At 37.6% G+C, this 25,204-nt stretch overlaps 7 gene segments (V, D, J or C); all 7 read left to right on the forward strand.

Moving 5' to 3' along the window:
- Positions 1–1,235: 1,235 nt before the first annotated feature.
- On the forward strand, positions 1,236–1,732 carry LOC111229950. The segment is given in 2 exon segments: positions 1,236–1,284; positions 1,373–1,732. Coding segments are annotated over 2 exon segments (360 nt in total).
- A 1,545-nt stretch (positions 1,733–3,277) lies between these two features.
- LOC111229953 lies at positions 3,278–3,831 on the forward strand (the record flags this gene model as incomplete). The annotated part of the segment is given in 2 exon segments: positions 3,278–3,431; positions 3,521–3,831. Coding segments are annotated over 2 exon segments (354 nt in total), but the record flags the coding sequence as incomplete, so codon positions are not given.
- A 465-nt stretch (positions 3,832–4,296) lies between these two features.
- Positions 4,297–4,832, forward strand: LOC111229944. The segment is given in 2 exon segments: positions 4,297–4,373; positions 4,497–4,832. Coding segments are annotated over 2 exon segments (375 nt in total).
- A 3,946-nt stretch (positions 4,833–8,778) lies between these two features.
- On the forward strand, positions 8,779–9,423 carry LOC111229954. The segment is given in 2 exon segments: positions 8,779–8,931; positions 9,021–9,423. Coding segments are annotated over 2 exon segments (351 nt in total).
- A 6,168-nt stretch (positions 9,424–15,591) lies between these two features.
- LOC111229957 lies at positions 15,592–16,106 on the forward strand. The segment is given in 2 exon segments: positions 15,592–15,640; positions 15,729–16,106. Coding segments are annotated over 2 exon segments (360 nt in total).
- Positions 16,107–19,178: 3,072 nt separating this feature from the next.
- On the forward strand, positions 19,179–19,724 carry LOC111229959. The segment is given in 2 exon segments: positions 19,179–19,227; positions 19,315–19,724. Coding segments are annotated over 2 exon segments (459 nt in total).
- Positions 19,725–23,661: 3,937 nt separating this feature from the next.
- On the forward strand, positions 23,662–24,145 carry LOC111229946. The segment is given in 2 exon segments: positions 23,662–23,710; positions 23,796–24,145. Coding segments are annotated over 2 exon segments (363 nt in total).
- Positions 24,146–25,204: the final 1,059 nt, after the last annotated feature.

The raw sequence follows: 25,204 nt of genomic DNA on the forward strand, positions 1-25,204 counted from the left end.
TTTGTGTGCAGCATCAGAGGTCACATCTCCAGACTCAGGATGATGAACACACTCACTCTTCTGCTGGTTGCTCTCTCTCTGTCCTGTGAGTTCTCCTGCTTCTTGATGTTTCATCCTTTATCAGACAGCAGTGACTGATGGTCAGTCGGTGATACTAGAAAACTTCCCAGATGACTGTCTCACTGTCTCTCTCCTTTCGTATCATTGGATACAGGAATTGGCTTCTCTTCTGCCAGTGGTAATGTTTATGCCAACAGTGTGAGAGGACGTGCAGAAATCAGTAGAGATGACAGCAACAGCATGGTGCATCTGAGACTGTCCAACTTGAAGCCAGAGGACTCTGCTGTGTATTACTGTGCCAAAGAAACACACTGGTTAAAGTGAGCAGAGAGGCTGTACAAAAACTCTCCAGAAATGTGTCACAGAGACCTGCAGGGGGCAGTAGAACATATTAATTGGGATAACAATAACCAAAAGAGCATGAAAAAGACACTTTGCTGTTGCAGTTTTTCACTTCCTTCTTATGTCTTTTTATTTCAACTATAATAGTAATTAATCTAATATTGATTTTGTAGAGCAGTTGTCAAATTAACCTCCAGGCTACGGGACATTCATGTGATCAGTTTTTTAGAATAATGCATTTGAATGTGTTTTCAGTGATTTTTCTGATTCTGGCTCTGAAGTTTTTGATATATTTTGATTATTTTATCCTTATTGTTTGTTATTTTATGCTTTTAAATGCAGTCAGGACAAGGGACAAATTGCACCACTTTTTGTATCCCCCCAAAGATCATGATAATAAAATGAAATTGAACTTGAATGTGACTAATTTCTTTTGAGTGTACGTTTATGCCTGATATATCCACAATGCAAACAAACACTGCTCAAAAAATCTAAACTTGGTATAAACGAACTTTAAAGCCTTAATAAAAGAACTGTGTTGTGTTGTGTTGTTTGGCATCTTGGGACAGTTCAAACAAGTTCTAAAAATATGGAACAAAGAAACTTTCTTTGGTTTGAGTTTAAGTTTTTTGTTTTACATTGCAGTTGTCAACTTGCATGTACAACTGCAAACCTCCAACTATCTCTAAACTCAAGACATCCACTCAAGACTCAAGTCCACCTCACCTCTCTCCTCCCTGTGAGGAGGAGTCAATGCAAAACTCAGATGTCTTCCACCTCTACTTATCTGACTGCAGAGAGGATGACAGAGAACAGTGGACACACAGTTTAACATGATGGACTATAGGACAGGACTGCTGCTTTTAACTCTCTGCTGGGCAGGTGAAGAGTTTGACTGATATTGAGTTGAATTTGTCTTCAAAAGTTTCTCAAGTTACATCAAATGACCGATGCTGTTTTGTCTTGACAGGTGTTGATGGTCAGACTCTGACAGAATCTGAACCAGTGGTTAAAAGACCTGGAGAATCCCACAGACTGACCTGTACAGGCTCTGGATTCACATTCAGTAGCTACTACATGGCCTGGATCAGACAGGCTCCTGGAAAAGGACTGGAGTGGATTGCCTTGCATAGCACTGGTAGCAGCAAATTCTACTCTCAGTCAGTCCAAGGCCGGTTTACCATCTCCAGAGACAACAGCAGACAGCAGGTGTATCTGCAGATGAACAGTCTGAAGACTGAAGATTCTGCTGTTTATTATTGTGCTGGAGACTCACAGTGACTGGAGTTGGTTGAACAGCTGTACAAAATCCTACAGCCTTCACCTTGTGAAGCATCATGTGCTTTTATATTTGGTACTTAAATGTTTGATTTTATATAATTTGTTTATGTCAACAATCTTATGTTTTATAGTATATATTCTGCTTACATATCTATTTTTGATAAATGAACAATGGTCGCTGTACTATACAAGTTCCTTAAAACTTTTCCTGAAAATATGTCTAAACATTAAACACATAAAAAACACAAAAAAGAGAATTTGTTCATGAAAGGATTAAAGACAGTACAACAATGTGGCTGCTGAAAACAAACAACAAATAAAATACATTTAATCAAATTAAGACATAATGATGTTTGGAAATGATGTAAAATAAATAGTATTTCATGAGAGTGAAAAATAACATTTCTCTATCAGTAATAAAATCACATGAAGGCAGTATGTGTCAAGTGTCTCTCTCCACTTGAACCCTGGACTGAGCTAAACCTTAATGCTCCTGCTGGTCTTCTGCACTGAAATGTTTAAACCATAAACAAAAGTCACGCGTTAACTTCATTTAATACATATTCAGTAGTAAAGTTTGACTACAAGGTGTTTACCATCAGCAGGGACTGCAGCTCCATCTGCCAGTGTCAGTTCATCCCAGCAGACAGTGAGTAGACCTCAACATGAAGAGCAGGAGGCCTGAAGGAGCTGCTGTGTATGCTCTCTGTGTGCTCATGAGACTGTGATTAAAGATGGAGAACAATTCATCCATGTAGTGAGAAACACCTCATAGGATTATTGGGCAAAAAATGGGTTGATAAACCCTGCACTGTCTCACATGATTAATATGAAGTCAGTGATTTCAACAAAGAAAGTACCTTTAATGAATTACGGGATTTAAACTTATATTTCACAATAAAACAATTCTGAAAAAGTTCCATATTACAAATCAACAGCTAAATAAAAAAATCACACGCAGTGGTTTCATTTAAAACATTTCCAAGAGAAGACAACAGTGATCTCCTAAGAGGGAGATGAGGGTCAACATTTACAAACAGACTGGACAAACCTGAATCCTATTTTGTGCAAGTTCTTTATAAAGAGAGGTTTTTCATCTTCAGTATAATAATATAGTGTTTAAAGAATCAATGTAGTGTTTTGGCTGCATAGTTATAATTCATGGTTGCTTACTTCTTTTTTCAGTGGGTGCGTATCATCATCATTATTTAAATTGCTGATTTCAACACATATGCTTTCATTTATCCATGATAATCAACAAGTCCTCTTACGGAAACAACAATATCTGTTGATTGTTCCTCCTTCAAAAAATGATTTTTAATTGTTGTTTGCAATTATATAAACATTTACATAATGTTTTAATATGGAATTGTTGTTAATACAAGATAGTTAGGCTTTAAGAATTTACAGGTAAAAGAAAGTTAGCTGTTTCTCCTCTGTAAATGCAGATGTAATTTCAAAATTTAGTGAGAAATGAAATGAAATGAGAATATGAATAGATAGTAGATGTAATGTAAAATAATTTTTTCACTCTGCAGATATAAAATCACTGAACAGACTCTTCTATTGGCTCCAGTTAGACCAACACTGACGCTTCATGTGTTTGATTCTATGCAAACTCAGTGACCTTCCTTGTTACTCAGCTATAAAAACTTCAGATCAGACTGTCAGTGGAGTTCACAGCTCGTCAGCTTCACCATAAACCATGTTTTCTGTAGCTCTGCTGCTGCTGTTGGCAGCTGGATCCTGTGAGTCTCTCTGGATTTGTCATAGTCAACATTTCTTCTCTTGCTGTAGAACTTGATCATTTATAACAAAACATTTTCTTTTTTAACAGGTGTGAAGTGTGAACAGTTGACACAGCCAGCCTCTGTGACTGTGCAGCCAGGTCAACGTCTCACCATCACCTGTCAGGTCTCTTATTCTATTAGCAGCTACTACACAGGTTGGATCAGACAGCCTGCAGGGAAAGGACTGGAGTGGATTGGAAGTGGACGTGTTGGGGGAAACAAATACTACAAAGATTCACTAAAGAACAAGTTCAGTATCGACTTAGACTCTTCCAGCAACAGAGTGACTCTAAATGGACAGAATGTGCAGCCTGAAGACACTGCTGTGTATTACTGTGCCAGAGACACACAATCACACAAACCATCAGTAGACCTGAACAAAAACCCCTCAGTGCCTGAATACTTGTAACATGAAGCCACCAGAGGAGGAGCCCTCAGACCACTAATGATTTCACACCAGTTCACAGTTGAAGAGAAAAACTGTCTTTGAATGTAATTTGCTCTGAAAAATTAGAAATGAAATAAAAGTGTCTTAATTCTAATGATAATATTCAGGGAAGTTTCAGGGAAGTTTGATGATTTCTGATTAATGCCAGATTCATAACTTATTCAATCTGTGAGAACATTTACAAAATTCAGAAAACACATTTTTCTCCATGATATTTTATCCCACATTGACAGACATCATTTGCATGATATGATTCAATGAAATCAGTAAAAAACTTCTTGCACACAAGCTCCTCCCTCCCCATGATGTCCTGATGCAAATCCTCAGTGTGTGTAGTGTACTTGTGTCCTGCTGACTGGTCTTGTAGTTTGTGTGCAGCATCAGAGGTCACATCTCCAGACTCAGGATGATGAACACACTCACTCTTCTGCTGGTTGCTCTCTCTCTGTCCTGTGAGTTCTCCTGCTTCTTGATGTTTCATCCTTTATCAGACAGCAGTGACTGATGGTCAGTCGGTGATACTAGAAAACTTCCCAGATGACTGTCTCACTGTCTCTCTCCTTTCGTATCATCAGGTTGTACAGGTCAGAGTATGGAGTCCATTTCTTCCAGTTCAGTAGTGAAGAGGCCTGGAGAGACTCTCAGTCTCTCCTGCAGAGGATCTGGCTTCACATTTACCTGTTGCACTATGAACTGGATCAGACAACCTGCAGGAAAAGCACTGGAGTGGATAGGAGTTGGCTTCTCTACTGCCAGTAGAAACACTTATGCCAGCAGTGTGAGAGGACGTGCAGAAATCAGTAGAGATGACAGCAACAGCATGGTGCATCTGAGACTGTCCAACTTGAAGCCAGAGGACTCTGCTGTGTATTACTGTGCCAAACACACACACTGGTTAAAGTGAGCAGAGAGGCTGTACAAAAACTCTCCAGAAATGTGTCACAGAGACCTGCAGGGGGCAGTAGAACATATTAATTGGGATTACAACAACCAAAAGAGCACGACAATGACAATAAATATGCACAGGAGCAGCTGTTGTTACAGTTTGTCACTTCCTGCTTACTTCTTTTTTTCTCAACAATAATAGTTACAAAACTTTTCAATAATTATTTTTTACAGGAGTTGTCCAATTAACCACCAGGCAACATGACATACATGTGATCAGCTTTTTAAAATGTTGAATTTTAACATTTTTTTAGTGTTTTTTCTAATTCTAAAGTTTTTGATTATCTTATCTTTGCTATTAATTATTTTATGCTTTCAAATGAAGTCAGGGCAATGGACAAATTGCACCACTTTTTGTATTCCTCCAAAAAACATCATCAAATAAATTTGATTTACTAAGTGGATTTTCTATTTCCCTCACTTTCGTATCAAAAGAGAAATTTAAATATTCAACAATATGCAAATGAAGGTTCCTCATAAGGAAGTGAAGTGTGTGTGTGTGTCAGTGAGAGGACAGAAGAGCTCACATCAGTTCAGCTTCAACATCAACCATGTTCTCTGTGGTTCTGATACAGCTGCTGGCAGCTGGATCCTGTGAGGAGCTTTCAGTGGATTCACACTAATAAACACATTAGAAACACTGAATAGTCAGATGAATGATGGAGATAATGTTGATTTCTGTTTCCACAGGTGTGTACAGTATTGATCTCATCCAGCCAGACTCAGTGGTTGTGCAGCCTGGACAGTCTTTGACCATCCTCTGTCAGGTCTCTGGTTATTCTCTAACTGACAGCAGCTATGCAACAGGTTGGATCAGACAGCGTGAAGGAAAACCAATGGACTGGATTTTCCATCAGTGGGGAGGAGGCGACTTTTATCAAAATGATGCTCTGAAGAACAAGTTCAGTTACAGCAGAGACACTTCTGCAAGAACAGTGACTATAAAAGGACAGAATGTGCAGCCTGAAGACACTGCTGTGTATTACTGTGTACGTCGCCCCACAGTGACACAAGCCACCAACAGACTGGCACAAATACCCAGCAACACATGACTGCTCCACACACATGGTGAGATTTGAATATATGAAAACATAAATAAATAAAGTAATGGGCAGTTTCTCCCTGAAGGTAGTTCAATTTAAAATGTATTTACTTCCCCTGGAAATTTCAATGTTATCATTTAAAATACTATTCATTAAAATACAGGTATTCTGTGCGCCCTTTTAAGACCTGCAGAGCCAGAACTAAGCAAACTCTTTCTTTATTACTAACAAACCATCAACATCCCTCATGTAATTTTTGTGACTGAAAAACTGGTTTTAAAAACTTTGACCCTGACAGAAACTTTAAAATTAATCTCAGAAACTTCACCCAACACCGCAATCTCAAAAGCAAAATCTTTTGTCTTCACCAGTGGACTAAATCTCTCTTATCCTTCACATGTTTTAAATTTTCAACGAAGTTCAGTCACAAAAATGTGTTGGTCATTTGAAAAGGTTCTGCTCATGTTAGCTTCTTCAGGCCTCCCATTTTTCAGAAATCATCAGTGCTGTATTGATGATATAATCCTTCTTGATTGATCTTAAATGTCAGTCGAGGATGTACTTTCATTTCATACAAATGGCCATTACAAAGACGACCAAGATATTCAATTTGAAATGCATCATAAAAGATTTGAATTTCACCGACTTGGAGATAAATTTAGTCATTAAACATTTGTTCTAGTTTCACCAGACGAGTTGACTTCAAAGTCCAATCCACCTCTCTCCTCCCTGTGAGGAGGAGTCAATGCAAAACTGAGATGTCTTCCACCTCTACTTATCTGACTGCAGAGAGGATGACAGAGAACAGTGGACACACAGTTTAACATGATGGACTATAGGACAGGACTGCTGCTTTTAACTCTCTGCTGGGCAGGTGAAGAGTTTCACCGATCATGATTTTAATTTGTCTTCAAAAGGATGTCACTTTATAGGAAATTACTGATTTCTTTTTTGTCTTGACAGGTGTTGATGGTCAGACTCTGACAGAATCTGAACCAGTGGTTAAAAGACCTGGAGAATCCCACAGACTGACCTGTACAGCCTCTGGATTCACATTCAGCAGCTACCGTATGAGCTGGGTCAGACAGGCTCCTGGAAAAGGACTGGAGTGGATTGCCTGGCATGGCACTGGTAGCAGCAAATACTACTCTCAATCAGTCCAAGGCCGGTTTACCATCTCCAGAGAGAACAGCAGACAGCAGCTGTATCTGCAGATGAACAGTCTGAAGACTGAAGATTCTGCTGTTTATTATTGTGCTCGAGACTCACAGTGACTGGAGTTGGTTGAACAGCTGTACAATATCCTACAGTCTTCACCTTGTGAAGCATCATGTGCTTTTATATTTGGTACTTAAATGTTTGATTTTATATAATTTGTTTATGTCAACAATCTTGTGTTTTATAGTATATATTCTGCTTACATATCTATTTTTGATAAATGAGCAATGGTCGCTGTACTATACAAGTTCCTTAAAACTTTTCCTGAAAATATGTCTAAACATTAAACACATAAAAAACACAAAAAAGAGAATTTGTTCATGAAAGGATTAAAGACAGTACAACAATGTGGCTGCTGAAAACAAACAACAAATAAAATACATTTAATCAAATTAAGACATAATGATGTTTGGAAATGATGTAAAATAAATAGTATTTCATGAGAGTGAAAAATAACATTTCTCTGTCAGTAATAAAATCACATGAAGGCAGTATGTGTCAAGTGTCTCTCTCCACTTGAACCCTGGACTGAGCTAAACCTTAATGCTCCTGCTGGTCTTCTGCACTGAAATGTTTAAACCATAAACAAAAGTCACGCGTTAACTTCATTTAACACATATTCAGCAGTAAAGTTTGACTACAAGGTGTTTACCATCAGCAGGGACTGCAGCTCCATCTGCCAGTGTCAGTTCATCCCAGCAGACAGTGAGTAGACCTCAACATGAAGAGCAGGAGGCCTGAAGGAGCTGCTGTGTATGCTCTCTGTGTGCTCATGAGACTGTGATTAAAGATGGAGAACAATTCATCCATGTAGTGAGAAACACCTCATAGGATTATTGGGCAAAAAATGGGTTGATAAACCCTGCACTGTCTCACATGATTAATATGAAGTCAGTGATTTCAACAAAGAAAGTACCTTTAATGAATTACGGGATTTAAACTTATATTTCACAATAAAACAATTCTGAAAAAGTTCCATATTACAAATCAACAGCTAAATAAAAAAATCACACGCAGTGGTTTCATTTAAAACATTTCCAAGAGAAGACAACAGTGATCTCCTAAGAGGGAGATGAGGGTCAACATTTACAAACAGACTGGACAAACCTGAATCCTATTTTGTGCAAGTTCTTTGTACAGAGAGGTTTTTCATCTTCAGTATAATAATATAGTGTTTAAAGAATCAATGTAGTGTTTCGGCTGCATAGTTATAATTCATGGTTGCTTACTTCTTTTTTCAGTGGGTGCGTATCATCATCATTATTTAAATTGCTGATTTCAACACATATGCTTTCATTTATCCATGATAATCAACAAGTCCTCTTACGGAAACAACAATATCTGTTGATTGTTCCTCCTTCAAAAAATGATTTTTAATTGTTGTTTGCAATTATATAAACATTTACATAATGTTTTAATATGGAATTGTTGTTAATACAAGATAGTTAGGCTTTAAGAATTTACAGGTAAAAGAAAGTTAGCTGTTTCTCCTCTGTAAATGCAGATGTAATTTCAAAATTTAGTGAGAAATGAAATGAAATGAGAATATGAATAGATAGTAGATGTAATGTAAAATAATTTTTTCACTCTGCAGATATAAAATCACTGAACAGACTCTTCTACCGGCTCCAGTTAGACCAACACTGACGCTTCATGTGTTTGATTCTATGCAAACTCAGTGACCTTCCTTGTTACTCAGCTATAAAAACTTCAGATCAGACTGTCAGTGGAGTTCACAGCTCGTCAGCTTCACCATAAACCATGTTTTCTGTAGCTCTGCTGCTGCTGTTGGCAGCTGGATCCTGTGAGTCTCTCTGGATTTGTCATAGTCAACATTTCTTCTCTTGCTGTAGAACTTGATCATTTATAACAAAACATTTTCTTTTTTAACAGGTGTGAAGTGTGAACAGTTGACACAGCCAGCCTCTGTGACTGTGCAGCCAGGTCAACGTCTCACCATCACCTGTCAGGTCTCTTATTCTGTTAGTGACTACTACACAGGTTGGATCAGACAGCCTGCAGGGAAAGGACTGGAGTGGATTGGAAGCGAACGTGTTGGGGGAAACAAATACTACAAAGATTCACTAAAGAACAAGTTCAGTATGGACTTAGACTCTTCCAACAACAGAGCGACTCTAAATGGACAGAATGTGCAGCCTGAAGACACTGCTGTGTATTACTGTGCCAGAGACACACAATAACACAAACCATCAGTAGACCTGAACAAAAACCCCTCAGTGCCTGAACACTTGTAACATGAAGCCACCAGAGGAGGAGCCCTCAGACCACTAATGATTTCACACCAGTTCACAGTTGAAGAGAAAAACTGTCTTTGAATGTAATTTGTTCTGAAAAATTAGAAATGAAATAAAAGTGTCTTAATTCTAATGATAACATTCAGGGAAGTTTCAGGGAAGTTTGATGATTTCTGATTAATGCCAGATTCATAACTTATTCAATCTGTGAGAACATTTACAAAATTCAGAAAACACATTTTTCTCCATGATATTTTATCCCACATTGACAGACATCATTTGCATGATATGATTCAATGAAATCAGTAAAAAACTTCTTGCACACAAGCTCCTCCCTCCTCATGATGTCCTGATGCAAATCCTCAGTGTGTGTAGTGTACTTGTGTCCTGCTGACTGGTCTTGTAGTTTGTGTGCAGCATCAGAGGTCACATCTCCAGACTCAGGATGATGAACACACTCACTCTTCTGCTGGTTGCTCTCTCTCTGTCCTGTGAGTTCTCCTGCTTCTTGATGTTTCATCTTTTATCAGACAGCAGTGACTGATGGTCAGTCAGTGATACTAGAAAACTTCCCAGATGACTGTCTCACTGTCTCTCTCCTTTCGTATCATCAGGTTGTACAGGTCAGAGTATGGAGTCCATTTCTTCCAGTTCAGTAGTGAAGAGGCCTGGAGAGACTCTCAGTCTCTCCTGCAGAGGATCTGGCTTCACATTTACCTGTTGTGGTATGAATTGGATCAGACAACCTGCAGGAAAAGCACTGGAGTGGATAGGAGTTGGCCACATTCCTGCCAGTAGTAATGCTTATGCCAACAGTGTGAGAGGACGTGCAGAAATCAGTAGAGATGACAGCAACAGCATGGTGCATCTGAGACTGTCCAACTTGAAGCCAGAGGACTCTGCTGTGTATTACTGTGCCAAACACACACACTGGTTAAAGTGAGCAGAGAGGCTGTACAAAAACTCTCCAGAAATGTGTCACAGAGACCTGCAGGGGGCAGTAGAACATATTAATTGGGATTACAACAACCAAAAGAGCATGAAAAAGACACTTTGCTGTTGCAGTTTTTCACTTCCTTCTAATGTCTTTTTATCTCAACAATAATAGTAATTAATCTAATATCGATTTTTTACAGCAGTTGTCAAATTAACCACCAGGCTACAGGACATCCATGTGATCAGTTTTTTAGAATCATGCATTTGAATGTGTTTTCAGTGATTTTTCTGATTCTGGCTCTGAAGTTTTTGATATATTTTGATTATTTTATCCTTATTGTTTGTTATTTTATGCTTTTAAATGCAGTCAGGACAAGGGACAAATTGCACCACTTTTTCTATCCCCCCAAAGATCATGATAATAAAATGAAATTGAACTTGAATGTGACTAATTTCTTTTGAGTGTACGTTTATGCCTGATATATCCACAATGCAAACAAACACTGCTCAACAAATCTAAACTGGGTATAAATAAATTTTAAAGCCTTAATAAAAGTATTGTGTTATGTTGTGTTGTTTGGCATCTTGGGACAGTTCAAACAAGTTCTAAAAATATGGAAGAAAGAAACTTTCTTTGGTTTGAGAAGTTTTTTGTTTTACATTGCAGTTGTAAACTTGCATGTACGACTGCAAACCTCCAACCATCTGTAAACTCAAGACATCCAAGTCCACTCCACCGCTCTCCTCCCTGCGAGGAGGAGTCAATGCAAAAGTCAGATGTCTTCCACCTCTACTTATCTGACTGCAGAGAGGATGACAGAGAACAGTGGACACACAGTTTAACATGATGGACTATAGGACAGGACTGCTGCTTTTAACTCTCTGCTGGGCAGGTGAAGAGTTTGATTAATATTGACTAATATTGTCTTCAAAAGTTTCTCAAGTTACATCAAATGACCGATGCTGTTTTGTCTTGACAGGTGTTGATGGTCAGACTCTGACAGAATCTGAACCAATGGTTAAAAGACCTGGAGAATCCCACAGACTGACCTGAACAGGCTCTGGGTTCACATTCAGTAGCTACTACATGGCCTGGATTAGACAGGCTCCTGGAAAAGGACTGGAGTGGATTGCCTGGGTTGATACTTCTGGTAACAGCAAACGCCACTCTCAATTAATCCAAGGCCGGTTTACCATCTCCAGAGACAACAGCAGACAGCAGGTGTATCTGCAGATGAACAGTCTGAAGACTGAAGATTCTGCTGTTTATTATTGTGCTGGAGACTCACTGTGGCTGGAGTTGGTTGAGCAGCTGTACAAAATCCTACAGCCTTCACCTTGTGAAGCATCATGTGCTTTTATATTTGGTACTTAAATGTTTGATTTTATATAATTTGTTTATGTCAACAATCTTATGTTTTATAGTATATATTCTGCTTACATATCTATTTTTGATAAATGAACAATGGTCGCTGTACTATACAAGTTCCTTAAAACTTTTCCTGAAAATATGTCTAAACATTAAACACATAAAAAACACAAAAAAGAGAATTTGTTCATGAAAGGATTAAAGACAGTACAACAATGTGGCTGCTGAAAACAAACAACAAATAAAATACATTTAATCAAATTAAGACATAATGATGTTTGGAAATGATGTAAAATAAATAGTATTTCATGAGAGTGAAAAATAACATTTCTCTATCAGTAATAAAATCACATGAAGGCAGTATGTGTCAAGTGTCTCTCTCCACTTGAACCCTGGACTGAGCTAAACCTTAATGCTCCTGCTGGTCTTCTGCACTGAAATGTTTAAACCATAAACAAAAGTCACGCGTTAACTTCATTTAACACATATTCAGCAGTAAAGTTTGACTACAAGGTGTTTACCATCAGCAGGGACTGCAGCTCCATCTGCCAGTGTCAGTTCATCCCAGCAGACAGTGAGTAGACCTCAACATGAAGAGCAGGAGGCCTGAAGGAGCTGCTGTGTATGCTCTCTGTGTGCTCATGAGACTGTGATTAAAGATGGAGAACAATTCATCCATGTAGTGAGAAACACCTCATAGGATTATTGGGCAAAAAATGGGTTGATAAACCCTGCACTGTCTCACATGATTAATATGAAGTCAGTGATTTCAACAAAGAAAGTACCTTTAATGAATTACGGGATTTAAACTTATATTTCACAATAAAACAATTCTGAAAAAGTTCCATATTACAAATCAACAGCTAAATAAAAAAATCACACGCAGTGGTTTCATTTAAAACATTTCCAAGAGAAGACAACAGTGATCTCCTAAGAGGGAGATGAGGGTCAACATTTACAAACAGACTGGACAAACCTGAATCCTATTTTGTGCAAGTTCTTTGTACAGAGAGGTTTTTCATCTTCAGTATAATAATATAATGTTTAAAGAATCAATGTAGTGTTTCGGCTGCATAGTTATAATTCATGGTTGCTTACTTCTTTTTTCAGTGGGTGCGTATCATCATCATTATTTAAATTGCTGATTTCAACACATATGCTTTCATTTATCCATGATAATCAACAAGTCCTCTTACGGAAACAACAATATCTGTTGATTGTTCCTCCTTCAAAAAATGATTTTTAATTGTTGTTTGCAATTATATAAACATTTACATAATGTTTTAATATGGAATTGTTGTTAATACAAGATAGTTAGGCTTTAACAATTTACAGGTAAAAGAAAGTTAGCTGTTTCACCTCTGTAAATGCAGATGTAATTTCAAAATTTTGTTAGACATGAAATGAAATTAGAATATGAATAGATAGCAGAGGTAATGATAAATAATTTTTTCACTCTGCAGATATAAAATCACTGAACAGACTCTTCTACTGGCTCCAGTTAGACTAACACTGACGCTTCATGTGTTTGATTCTATGCAAACTCAGTGACCTTCCTTGTTACTCAGCTATAAAAACTTCAGATCAGACTGTCAGTGGAGTTCACAGCTCGTCAGCTTCACCATAAACCATGTTTTCTGTAGCTCTGCTGCTGCTGTTGGCAGCTGGATCCTGTGAGTCTCTCTGGATTTGTCATAGTCAACATTTCTTCTCTTGCTGTAGAACTTGATCATTTATAACAAAACATTTTCTTTTTTAACAGGTGTGAAGTGTGAACAGTTGACACAGCCAGCCTCTGTGACTGTGCAGCCAGGTCAACGTCTCACCATCACCTGTCAGGTCTCTTATTCTGTTAGCAGCTACTACACAGGTTGGATCAGACAGCCTGCAGGGAAAGGACTGGAGTGGATTGGAAGTGGACGTGTTGGGGGAAACAAATACTACAAAGATTCACTAAAGAACAAGTTCAGTATCGACTTAGACTCTTCCAGCAACAGAGTGACTCTAAATGGACAGAATGTGCAGCCTGAAGACACTGCTGTGTATTACTGTGCCAGATACACACAATCACACAAACCATCAGTAGACCTGAACAAAAACCCCTCAGTGCCTGAACACTTGTAACATGAAGCCACCAGAGGAGGAGCCCTCAGACCACTAATGATTTCACACCAGTTCACAGTTGAAGAGAAAAACTGTCTTTGAATGTAATTTGTTCTGAAAAATTAGAAATGAAATAAAAGTGTCTTAATTCTAATGATAACATTCAGGGAAGTTTCAGGGAAGTTTGATGATTTCTGATTAATGCCAGATTCATAACTTATTCAATCTGTGAGAACATTTACAAAATTCAGAAAACACATTTTTCTCCATGATATTTTATCCCACATTGACAGACATCATTTGCATGATATGATTCAAGGAAATCAGTAAAAAACTTCTTGCACACAAGCTCCTCCCTCCCCATGATGTCCTGATGCAAATCCTCAGTGTGTGTAGTGTACTTGTGTCCTGCTGACTGGTCTTGTAGTTTGTGTGCAGCATCAGAGGTCACATCTCCAGACTCAGGATGATGAACACACTCACTCTTCTGCTGGTTGCTCTCTCTCTGTCCTGTGAGTTCTCCTGCTTCTTGATGTTTCATCTTTTATCAGACAGCAGTGACTGATGGTCAGTCAGTGATACTAGAAAACTTCCCAGATGACCGTCTCACTGTCTCTCTCCTTTCGTATCATCAGGTTGTACAGGTCAGAGTATGGAGTCCATTCCTTCCAGTTCAGTAGTGAAGAGGCCTGGAGAGACTCTCAGTCTCTCCTGCAGAGGATCTGGCTTCACATTTACCTGTTGCACTATGAACTGGATCAGACAACCTGCAGGAAAAACACTGGAGTGGATAGGAATTGGCTTCTCTACTGCCAGTAATAATGTTTATGCCAACAGTGTGAGAGGACGTGCAGAAATCAGTAGAGATGACAGCAACAGCATGGTGCATCTGAGACTGTCCAACTTGAAGCCAGAGGACTCTGCTGTGTATTACTGTGCCAAAGAAACACACTGGTTAAAGTGAGCAGAGAGGCTGTACAAAAACTCTCCAGAAATGTGTCACAGAGACCTGCAGGGGGCAGTAGAACATATTAATTGGGATAACAATAATCAAAAGAGCATGAAAAAGACACTTTGCTGTTGCAGTTTTTCACTTCCTTCTTATGTCTTTTTATCTCAACAATAATAGTAATTAATCTAATATCGATTTTTTACAGCAGTTGTCAAATTAACCACCAGGCTACGGGACATTCATGTGATCAGCTTTTTAGAATCATGCATTTGAATGTGTTTTCAGTGATTTTTCTGATTCTGGCTCTGAAGTTTTTGATATATTTTGATTATTTTATCCTTATTGTTTGTTATTTTATGCTTTTAAATGCAGTCAGGACAAGGGACAAATTGCACCACTTTTTGTATCCCCCCAAAGATCATGATAATAAAATGAAATTGAACTTGAATGTGACTAATTTCTTTTGAGTGTACGTTTATGCCTGATATATCCACAATGCAAACAAACACTGCTCAACAAATCTAAACTGGGTATAAATTAATTTTAAAGCCTTAATAAAAGTATTGTGTTATGTTGTGTTGTTTGGCATCTTGGGACAGTTCAAACAAGTTCTAAAAATATGGAAGAAAGAAACTTTCTTTGGTTTGAGAAGTTTTTTGTTTTACATTGCAGTTGTCAACTTGCATGTACAACTGCAAACCTCCAACTATCTCTAAACTCAAGACATCCAAGTCCACTCCACCGCTCTCCTCCCTGTGAGGAGGAGTCAATGCAAAACTCAAATGTCTTCCACCTCTACTTATCTGACTGCAGAGAGGATGACAGAGAACAGTGGACACACAGTTTAACATGATGGACTATAGGACAGGACTGCTGCTTTTAACTCTCTGCTGGGCAGGTGAAGAGTTTGACTGATATTGAGTTGAATTTGTCTTCAAAAGTTTCTCAAGTTACATCAAATGACCGATGCTGTTTTGTCTTGACAGGTGTTGATGGTCAGACTCTGACAGAATCTGAACCAGTGGTTAAAAGACCTGGAGAATCCCACAGACTGACCTGTACAGGCTCTGGATTCGCATTCAGTAGCTACTACATGGCCTGGATCAGACAGGCTCCTGGAAAAGGACTGGAGTGGATTGCCTTGCATAGCACTGGTAGCAGCAAATTCTACTCTCAGTCAGTCCAAGGCCGGTTTACCATCTCCAGAGACAACAGCAGACAGCAGGTGTATCTGCAGATGAACAGTCTGAAGACTGAAGATTCTGCTGTTTATTATTGTGCTGGAGACTCACAGTGACTGGAGTTGGTTGAACAGCTGTACAAAATCCTACAGCCTTCACCTTGTGAAGCATCATGTGCTTTTATATTTGGTACTTAAATGTTTGATTTTATATAATTTGTTTATGTCAACAATCTTATGTTTTGTAGTATATATTCTGCTTACATATCTACTTTTGATAAATGAACAATGGTCGCTGTACTATACAAGTTCCTTAAAACTTTTCCTGAAAATATGTCTAAACATTAAACACATAAAAAACACAAAAAAGAGAATTTGTTCATGAAAGGATTAAAGACAGTACAACAATGTGGCCGCTGAAAACAAACAACAAATAAAATACATTTAATCAAATTAAGACATAATGATGTTTGGAAATGATGTAAAATAAATAGTATTTCATGAGAGTGAAAAATAACATTTCTCTATCAGTAATAAAATCACATGAAGGCAGTATGTGTCAAGTGTCTCTCTCCACTTGAACCCTGGACTGAGCTAAACCTTAATGCTCCTGCTGGTCTTCTGCACTGAAATGTTTAAACCATAAACAAAAGTCACGCGTTAACTTCATTTAATACATATTCAGTAGTAAAGTTTGACTACAAGGTGTTTACCATCAGCAGGGACTGCAGCTCCATCTGCCAGTGTCAGTTCATCCCAGCAGACAGTGAGTAGACCTCAACATGAAGAGCAGGAGGCCTGAAGGAGCTGCTGTGTATGCTCTCTGTGTGCTCATGAGACTGTGATTAAAGATGGAGAACAATTCATCCATGTAGTGAGAAACACCTCATAGGATTATTGGGCAAAAAATGGGTTGATAAACCCTGCACTGTCTCACATGATTAATATGAAGTCAGTGATTTCAACAAAGAAAGTACCTTTAATGAATTACGGGATTTAAACTTATATTTCACAATAAAACAATTCTGAAAAAGTTCCATATTACAAATCAACAGCTAAATAAAAAAATCACACGCAGTGGTTTCATTTAAAACATTTCCAAGAGAAGACAACAGTGATCTCCTAAGAGGGAGATGAGGGTCAACATTTACAAACAGACTGGACAAACCTGAATCCTATTTTGTGCAAGTTCTTTGTACAGAGAGGTTTTTCATCTTCAGTATAATAATATAGTGTTTAAACAATCAGTGTAGTGTTTCGGCTGCATAGTTAAAATTCATGGTTGCTTACTTCTTTTTTCAGTGGGTGCGTATCATCATCATTATTTAAATTGCTGATTTCAACACATATGCTTTCATTTATCCATGATAATCAACAAGTCCTCTTACGGAAACAACAATATCTGTTGATTGTTCCTCCTTCAAAAAATGATTTTTAATTGTTGTTTGCAATTATATAAACATTTACATAATGTTTTAATATGGAATTGTTGTTAATACAAGATAGTTAGGCTTTAACAATTTACAGGTAAAAGAAAGTTAGCTGTTTCACCTCTGTAAATACAGATGTAATTTCAAAATTTTGTTAGACATGAAATGAAATTAGAATATGAATAGATAGCAGAGGTAATGATAAATAATTTTTTCACTCTGCAGATATAAAATCACTGAACAGACTCTTCTATTGGCTCCAGTTAGACTAACACTGACGCTTCATGTGTTTGATTCTATGCAAACTCAGTGACCTTCCTTGTTACTCAGCTATAAAAACTTCAGATCAGACTGTCAGTGGAGTTCACAGCTCGTCAGCTTCACCATAAACCATGTTTTCTGTAGCTCTGCTGCTGCTGTTGGCAGCTGGATCCTGTGAGTCTCTCTGGATTTGTCATAGTCAACATTTCTTCTCTTGCTGTAGAACTTGATCATTTATAACAAAACATTTTCTTTTTTAACAGGTGTGAAGTGTGAACAGTTGACACAGCCAGCCTGGAGTGGATTGGAAGCGCTGCTGTTGGATCAACAACATACTACAAAAATTCACTGAAGAACAAGTTCAGTATCGACTTAGACTCTTCCAGCAACAGAGTGACTCTAAATGGACAGAATGTGTAGCCTGAAGACACTGCTGTGTATTACTGTGCCAGAGAGTCACAATAACACAAACCATCAGTAGACCTGAACAAAAACCCCTCAGTGCCTGAACACTTGTAACATGAAGCCACCAGAGGAGGAGCCCTCAGACCACTAATGATTTCACACCAGCTCACTGTTACAGTCAAGATGGAAACGGTCTTTAGATTTTATGAATGGTTCTTTCTTTTAACAGTAACACTTTTCATCAGTTTCAATGCTGTGACTTGTCAATGAAACATCATTGTACGTATTTTAGACAATGAAATGAATAACACTATGATAGATTAAAGCTTTACAGTAATGAACTTAGTTCAGCTGCCAACTTTCTTTTTAAAGGTCACAATCCACCAAGATATTAATCATTAAAAATTCTCTCTTCCATAATATCAATATTTAAAAAAGAAAAGAATACAAAGACAAATCTCTGACTCACAACTGCAATGGTTACTGAATCTGTATCTTCAGCCAACTTAAATCTACTTAAATACTATGTTTTGCCAGAAATATGAGAAAATCAAGTTTTTAACCTAACGTGTCCATATGGTGCTTTCTATATAATACAAGTCATATCATGGTTGAAATAAACAGTCAACAGCACAACTGCATATTACCATCTTGGAACTGCAGTGAACCAATGACAGTCTCATAAAAACAGATTCAGACAGCTGAGGATTCATAAGTCAAATACGGGAGGAGCTGATCCCATCAACTTGCAGTGATGTGTGGCCAGCACAACCACTAACACTGTGTCAGCCACTGCCAGGTAGAAACCAACAAAGAACATAAACAAATAAAAGATGCTAACTGCGCTGACCATTCTGATACATCTGCTAGTTGCACATGTGTGTAATAATATCAAACATTTGTGTATTTGTTTCAGTTCAGTGGTTTTTGTTTGTTCTTTTTTTTCTGGATTTTTCTTATGAATTAACCTTTTAAAAATATCATGAATCCAAAAGTCCTTTTTAAACAATAAAAGTTCAGATCACAAAATTCAACTTCTGAAGACTTTTCTCTCATAATATTCCCTGTGAGGAGGAGTCAATGCAAAACTCAGATGTCTTCCACCTCTACTTATCTGACTGCAGAGAGGATGACAGAGAACAGTGGACACACAGTTTAACATGATGGAGTATAGGACAGGACTGCTGCTTTTAACTCTCTGCTGGGCAGGTGATGAGTATCTCTGATCTTGAATTAAATCTATCTTCAAAAGGTTGTCACATTATAGCAAATGACTGATCTCTCTTGTGTTGACAGGTGTTGATGGTCAGACTCTGACAGAATCTGAACCAGCAGTTAAAAGGCCTGGAGAATCCCACAGACTGACCTGTACAGCCTCTGGATTCACATTCAGCAGCTACCGTATGAGCTGGGTCAGACAGGCTCCTGGTAAAGGACTGGAGTGGATCGCTTATATAAGCACAGCTAGTACTCCAATCTATTACTCCCAGTCAGTCCAGGGCAGATTCACCATCTCCAGAGATGACTCCAGCAGTAAAGTCTATCTACAGATGAACAGTCTGAAGACCGAGGACACAGCAGTGTATTACTGTGCCCGAAGAGACACAGTGAGAGACAGTGATAGCAGTGTCATACAAAAACTACTTCCTCTACTTAGCACCACCAGTAGTCACACTGAGTTGTTCATCCCAGCAGACAGATCCTGATCCTGTACTGTCTCACATGTTTAATGTCTAGCATAGTAATCACTGTCAGATTTTAATTGCAGGGAAATGTCTAAAACATGGGGGAGTAATACTAATGGTCTGACACAATAAAATGTCTACATGGGCAGAACAAAAAGCTGAACTGAAACATTTCAAGTCCAGCTGTCAGGTTTAGGGGAAAAACTGATTCCAAAAGCAGCCAACACTAAAGTGGGGTTTGTTGGGAAGAAAAGATATTCTAATTTACAAAAGGAAACTTACAAAACTGGTGAAACAGCAAAGAACTAAATATCCAAAATGAAGGTGAACAGCAGCTAAGCTGGAGTACATCAGGATATCAACAGACAGATTGACAGAGACAAGTGGGAGCACAGAGACTAAATACACAAGGGAGGCAAGGGAGATCGAAGACAGGTGTAACACATTAGTGCGCGGCAGACAATCACAAAGGAGGGAAACAGGACAAAGACAGGAAGTAGACATAACATGAGAAACACATAAGGGAAGTGATTACAAAATAAAACAGGAAATAAAACAAAAGTCCTGACATAAAGAGTCCAAAAGTCCAAACATAAAGTCCGTCACAGCAAACTAAGACACCAGGAACAGCAATCTTAATTTTTTATACTTTTTACATGACCCTGGCTGCAGTCACTACTTCTGTTAGCATCAGATAAATGAGCATAAGATATAAGTGACTTAATAAATAAATGCTGCAATTTCATAAATACTGCTCTTTTATGTTTAGGTATCTGAGGTTGGAGTAAACCTGGTTAACTAAAACAGCTCATATAATTCTGAAAGTGGAATTAAATGCTTTGAAAAAAAATTAAACAAAGTGTAAACATGGCTCACAGAAAATAACATTACTGGTGGTTGGTTTGTTAGTTTCTGTAGATGTTCATTCTTTAATATTAATCTATTGAATGATTTCCATCATTGGAGGGGAAAATTTGCCCAAGAGCTGTCCTGTATGTTGATATTAACATTAACATTCCTGATCCACCACCACATTGTTTGCATTTAATGTAACAGTTACAAGTCTTTTAATTGACCATTTCAAAATGTTACAATTCAGTGTGTAATGAAATTAAAATATATGTAAAGCAGAGGTGATTTCCAGACGTGTTAACTCTGCAGGTATAATAACACTGAACAGACTCTTCTTTTGGCTCCAGTGAGACCAACACTGAAGCTTCATGTGTTTGATTCTATGCAAACTCAGTGACTTTCCTTGTTACTCAGCTATAAAAACTTCAGATCAGACTGTCAGTGGAGTTCACAGCTCATCAGCTTCACCATAAACCATGTTTTCTGTAGCTCTGCTGCTGCCGTTGGCAGCTGGATCCTGTGAGTCTCTCTGGATTTGTCATGGTCAACATTTCTTCTTTCATAGTATAACTTGATCATGAACTTTGAACATTTTCTTTTTTAACAGGTGTGAAGTGTGAACAGTTGACACAGCCAGCCTCTGTGACTGTGCAGCCAGGTCAACGTCTCGCCATCACCTGTCAGGTCTCTTATTCTGTTGGTAACCATCACACACATTGGATCAGACAGCCTGCAGGGAAACTGGAGTGGATTGGAGCTGCACGCGTTGGATACACCACACTCTTAAAAGATTCACTAAAGAACAAGTTCAGTATCAACTTAGACTCTTCCAGCAACAGAGTGACTCTAAATGGACAGAATATACAGCCTGAAGACACTGCTGTGTATTACTGTGCCAGAGACACACAATAACACAAACCATCAGTAGACCTGAACAAAAACCCCTCAGTGCCTGAACACTTGTAACACTCACCAGTTCACTGTAGAAGAGATAAAGTATTTGAACATATTTAGCAATGAAGAAGTTAAAGGAATATAAATAAAACATTACAGCTATTTTCACAGTGTTTATATTTAAAGTTCATTTGAACGATTTCAACTGATTACTAAACTTTGGCATTTTCATTGAGCAAGAAACATTTCACTGAAAAGATAACTGCATCATGCAGTCTTTGATCCTTGACTTTGACTGACTTGAATACAATTTAATTAAATAAGGTACTATTAAATAATCATAATGAGCTTTACTGTGTTTTGACTCTTAAAGAGGTGATATGTTTGTCTCTGTGTGTGTGTCTTTCCTCACTTATTGAGGTTTATCTCCCCTGATGTCCTCAAAATAGTATGACATATGAACATCAACCAAGAAGTCAGCCAACCTAAACAACCATATACTGTAAGTCATTTGACCCTCTGATACGACCTGTAGAGGTGTTTCCTGAATAACTGCCCCTACAGCAGGAGATAGGGTTGATATACTCTACAGAGCCTCACAGGATTAATGTCTTCAGGGCAAATAAATCTAAATGATACAACACAGTGACATTTAAGAACAGCTGATGTATGACTGGACTTCAAAGTTACATTTCTTGAGCAAAGAATTGATCAAAAACTAAAATTCAAATTGCTTCATAATACAAATGAATTGCAAAATAAGATGATGTCAGTCTGTCCATCATATACCTGAGCTTCATTAAAACCACTTCTGAGAGAAGACAGTGGTGATCTGTCAGTTGAGAGTAACGACGATAGTCACAAACACAAACACAGTCACTTAAACATTTATTATTTTATGTAAGGAGATAAAAACATTATATAGAAAGGATTATCATGTTGAAACTATGATAACATAGTGATCACTGTCATTATTTAATTTCAGAGGAATGTCTAGCAAAATGTGCAAATAATATTCACAGTTTAAGACCATGAAATCTCTATTTTTATTGTATTCCATATAGCAAACACGAATCTAAAAGAACAAACAAATGAGTTTTGGTTCCTGCACAGCTGTTTTACTCTTGAAACTCTAAGTCTCTCTGTGCCTTCAAACATCTGCAAACATCTGCAGCTATCGAAAATTCTTCATGCAAACCTGCAAAAACTAACCAACCAAGTCTTGAGATCCCTCGACTTTTTTTTCACAATTTGTTATGTTGCAGCAAAAAAATTATATTTTCTTTCTCTCATCAAATGTTTATTTAAAAAACTGAAATATCACATTGACATAAATATTCAGACACATTGTATTACTACACTTGTAATTTTGCTCACATCTAGCATATGGAAGTCCATCAAATGCTGATGAGCATAAATAAAGGAGAATAAATAAATGATGGTATGATGAATAACATTAACAGTTCCCTCATCATTACAAAACATAATTGTAATCAGAATTTAAAATGATGATCTAAAACGTTATTTTCCAGAGATGTGTGACAAGTGCTGTGTTTCTCTTCCATCTCTACATGTCTGTTGCAGAGTGAGGGAAAGGAGCTAAAACACTGATGTAAACACTGTAGACTGGAAAGAGGCTATTTGCTTTTACAATGATCAGACCTAATTATTTGGTTGTTTGTATTAATAATTCAGCTGTTTACATCACAATCTATGGGTCTACAAACAAAAACAAAAACAACAACAACAACAACAACAACAACAACAACAACAACAACAACAACAAAAGACAAATGAGCCATAAAGAAATTAAACTTAATAAATGATTTAATCAAAATTAAAATAGTAATTAAAGTAAATTCTCATTTTCATCTGGTCTAAAACTGAGACACTGTATTCCACTGATTCATTTTAAAATGAATCCCAACATATTACATGTCCCTTTTTTGTCTTTTGTCAGAGATCAGTCTGTTTTGAACTGATGATAAATGTAATGAACAACTTTTTTGAGGTGTAATTTTTTTATTTAAACATTGTGAAAAAAGTTCACTTTAAGGTTAAATGATAAATGGTCAGTTGTCACATGATACATACTATGCTTAATAAGGGAAACCAACTAGGAGGAGGAGTCAATGCAAAACTCTGACGTCTTCCACCTCTACTTATCTGACTGCAGAGAGGATGACAGAGAACAGTGGACACACAGTTTAACATGATGGAGTATAGGACAGGACTGCTGCTTTTAACTCTCTGCTGGGCAGGTGAAGAGATGCTCTAATCGTGACTTAAAGTTGTCTTTAAAAAACATGACTCAAAGAAACAGATCATTTTTCTTCTTTTTTCCAGGTGTTGATGGTCAGACTCTGACAGAATCTGAACCAGTGGTTAAAAGACCTGGAGAATCCCACAGACTGACCTGTACAGCCTCTGGATTCTCATTGAGCAGCCACTGGATGAACTGGGTCAGACAGGCTCCTGGAAAAGGATTGGAGTGGATTGCCTGGAATGATAATGGTGGTAGCAGCAAATCCTACTCTCAGTCAGTCCAAGGCCGGTTTACCATCTCCAGAGACAACAGCAGACAGCAGGTGTATCTGCAGATGAACAGTCTGAAGACTGAAGATTCTGCTGTTTATTATTGTGCTCGAGACTCACAGTGACTCACGTTGGTAGAGCAGCTGTACAAAATCCTACAGTCCTCATCTCTTGGGGTGGACAAGCCCAAGCATGAAGTATTTGTAATTATATGTATGCAGTATTATAAGATTGCTTTTAATTATGTTGTATTACATTTTAAAAATAATAAATTAATCTCTTTTCTTGCCTTATAAAATTCTAAACTACTACAAAAACAATACTTTTCTGTGAATTAAGACAACATATACTATGTAAACTATGTGCGATATAAAGTGAGACATGAAAGTGAATAATAATATTAGAACCACTAGAGGTCAGTCAGTGTCAGGTTTCTCCTCTCTTCCTAAAAGGAGACACTGAGCTCTAGTGTTCTAATTGATCTCATTGGTCTGAACTGACACTTGAACCCTGGACTGAACTGAACCATGATGCTCCTGCTGGTCTTGTACACTGATGTATTTTTATCCTTGTACTCTTAAGAAAAGAACTATAAAACGACTCTGCATTATATTTCAGTATGATTGATTTTAACTTATAAATGCATGTTTTCATCTTAAATTATATCTGAGCATTTATGCATATTGTCAATTTTCTTGTAAAGGCTCCAGGTTCCTTTCTGTGTCTGTGTCTTCACACATCTGTGAACACTGAAGCCATTTAAAGTATTTTATGCAAACCTGCAAACCAGTGACAGAAAACTAAAATCTTTAACACCATTTACATGATCCTGGCTACTGTCACTACTCATGTTTGCAGCAAATAAAAAAGTAAGCAAATCAGTGGATGCGGAACTGTTGCACTTAATAAAATGCTGTGCTCATATGTTTGATGTAAACAGGAGGGTGTAAACCTATTCTGTGAGGAAAAAAGCTCAGATCATTTTAAAAGTGGATTTTAACAATTTGAAAAATACTAGACAGACTGTGAACATGGCTCACAGAAAGTAAGATTCCTGGTGGTTGGTCTGTTAGTTTCTATAGGTGTTTATCACCATCGTTATTGCAATGTTAATTTATTGGATGTATTTTGTTATGTAATGAATGTAACTAAAATTTTGGTTTCAAATCATCACATTTTGACATAAATAGATCACAAGAAAATCAGAGATGCAATAACTA

This window comes from Seriola dumerili, unplaced genomic scaffold (assembly GCF_002260705.1).
Source record: "Seriola dumerili isolate Sdu_G_001 unplaced genomic scaffold, Sdu_1.0 BDQW01000248.1, whole genome shotgun sequence".
Lineage (NCBI taxonomy): Eukaryota > Metazoa > Chordata > Actinopteri > Carangiformes > Carangidae > Seriola > Seriola dumerili.